Source organism: Fonticula alba, assembly GCF_000388065.1.
Source record: "Fonticula alba strain ATCC 38817 unplaced genomic scaffold supercont2.12, whole genome shotgun sequence".
NCBI lineage: Eukaryota > Rotosphaerida > Fonticulaceae > Fonticula > Fonticula alba.
The window spans coordinates 649504-651182 of record NW_009242982.1 but is presented as its reverse complement, the minus strand read 5'-3'; the positions used below and the strand labels follow the sequence as shown (position 1 = coordinate 651182).

Genomic DNA, 1679 nt, shown 5'->3' with positions numbered 1-1679 from the left:
ACCTCTCTCGCGCGCAAACACACACACACACTCACACCCGAAGGCACACACCCCGCACACTTACTCGGGCTTGCGGCCGACCATCAGGTACATGGGGGTGAAGAGGCGGCGCTCGCCACCCTCGGCCAGGAACTGCGCAGCGGTCATCAGGACCTGGGAGACCTCGTGCGAGCCGGTCGGGGCCAGGCGGAGCTTCTCCAGGGCCCAGACGCCGTAGTCGGTGACGGTGCGCCCGATGGCCGAGCTGCGGAAGCCCTCGATGCTGAAGAAGGACTGGCTGGTGTTGCCGGCCTTGAGGGCCTCATACCAGGGCTCCAGGGCCTCCGGGCGGACGGACGGGTCGGCCATGTTGACGGCGAACTCCAGCTCGAAGCCGGCATCCAGCATGGCCTGGCGGGCCTCGGCGTCGGTGACGAGGTTGGCGATGCCGTTGCCGATCTCGATGTTGCGGCGGAGCTCACGGTGGGACATGTCCTCCGGGTCGAAGTTGGTCAGGACCCACTCGTAGACGGCGAACCGGGCACCGGGCTTCAGGGTGCGGAGGATCTCGGCATAGCAGTCGACCAGCTTGGGAGCATGCAGGGTGGCCTCGATGGCGTAGACACCGTCGAAGGTGTTGTCCTCGAACGGGAGCTCCATCATGTCGCCGGTGACGATGGCGGTCTGGGAGGCATCGACATCGGGGTGCATGCCGGGCCGGGCGCCATCGATGCCGGCATCCGGGCAGGCCGCCAGCCGGTCCTTGTAGTTGATGGCGCGGCCGATCTTGCTCTGGTGCTCGTTGTTGTTGATGCCGATCACGCGGGCCCCGGTGAAGCGGGCGATCTCGCGCATGGGGCCGCCGATGCCGCACCCGACATCCAGCAGGAGCTGCTGCTTGGCCTCGGGGCTGCCGGCGAGGTGCGGCAGGCGGAGCTGGGCGACCAGCTGGTGCTGGTGGCGCTGGCAGGCCTGCGCCAGCTTCTCCTTGCCCTGGGGCAGGGTGTTGGCGAAGTGGAAGCTCTCGCCCCAGCCGAACTGGTAGAAGGAGGTCACCAGGTCGTAGTAGGAGTTGGTGAGGTTGGCGTAGCTGGTGGTACGGGTCTCGACATTCTTGTCGTTCTTGTCGATGTCGGCGGACCAGTAGTTGTTGTAGTTGGTGACGGTGTCGTTGATCTGGCGGGGGGACGGGGGGGGATCATGTCAGCGGGGGGAGGAGGGAGGATGGAAGGGCAGGCCGGGGCCGGGGAGCGAGGAGGGCGTACCAGCTCGGGCGCGACGCCGGTGGTCAGCGGGAGGGTGGGGTTGAGGGGGGCATGGTCCGGCTTGTAGGCGGAGTTGTTGGTGGTGGCGAGGGTGGTGTTGTTCTGGGGCGGCATGGTGACGGTGGTCGCAGGAGGCGGAGGCGGATGAGGAGGAGGAGGAGGAGGAGGGAGGGCGGGGGAGGTTTTCTTGCTCGCGCTCAGGCTTGTGGGGGGTGACGTTAGGTCGGGGGCCTGAATGTCTCTCGGGCAAAGCCACGCGCAGAGGTCTTTTATAGTGCGCGTGCTGGGCGCACGGGCCCGGCGTGCTACTCTCCTGCCCTTGGCCGGCCTCCGGAGGGGCGGGAGGGGGGCCGGCCAGCCGGACGGGGAGTGGGTCGGGCACGGAGGGCGGTGCTTCTGGAAGGGCCCGGCCGGGCCCCTCCCAGGCACGCACCC

At 68.2% G+C, this 1679-nt stretch overlaps 1 protein-coding gene across 1 annotated transcript; it reads right to left on the bottom strand.

Moving 5' to 3' along the window:
* Positions 1–1470, bottom strand: H696_05667 (hypothetical protein). The gene is made up of 2 exons (XM_009499487.1): positions 1245–1470; positions 1–1155 (listed from the first exon to the last, which is right to left on the bottom strand). Exons 1-2 carry the CDS (start codon positions 1356–1358, stop codon positions 61–63), a joined length of 1209 nt encoding a protein of 402 aa, XP_009497762.1. The 5' UTR covers positions 1359–1470; the 3' UTR covers positions 1–60.
* Between the last annotated feature and the right edge of the window lie 209 nt (positions 1471–1679).

Coding starts and splice junctions, on each gene's coding strand:
- H696_05667 (XM_009499487.1), bottom strand. CDS start 1,358: ATGCCGCCCCAGAACAACACCACCCTCGCCACCACCAACAACTCCGCC. Junction 1,156..1,244: donor CCGGCGTCGCGCCCGAGCTG/GTACGCCCTCCT, acceptor TCCCCCCGCCAG/ATCAACGACACCGTCACCAA.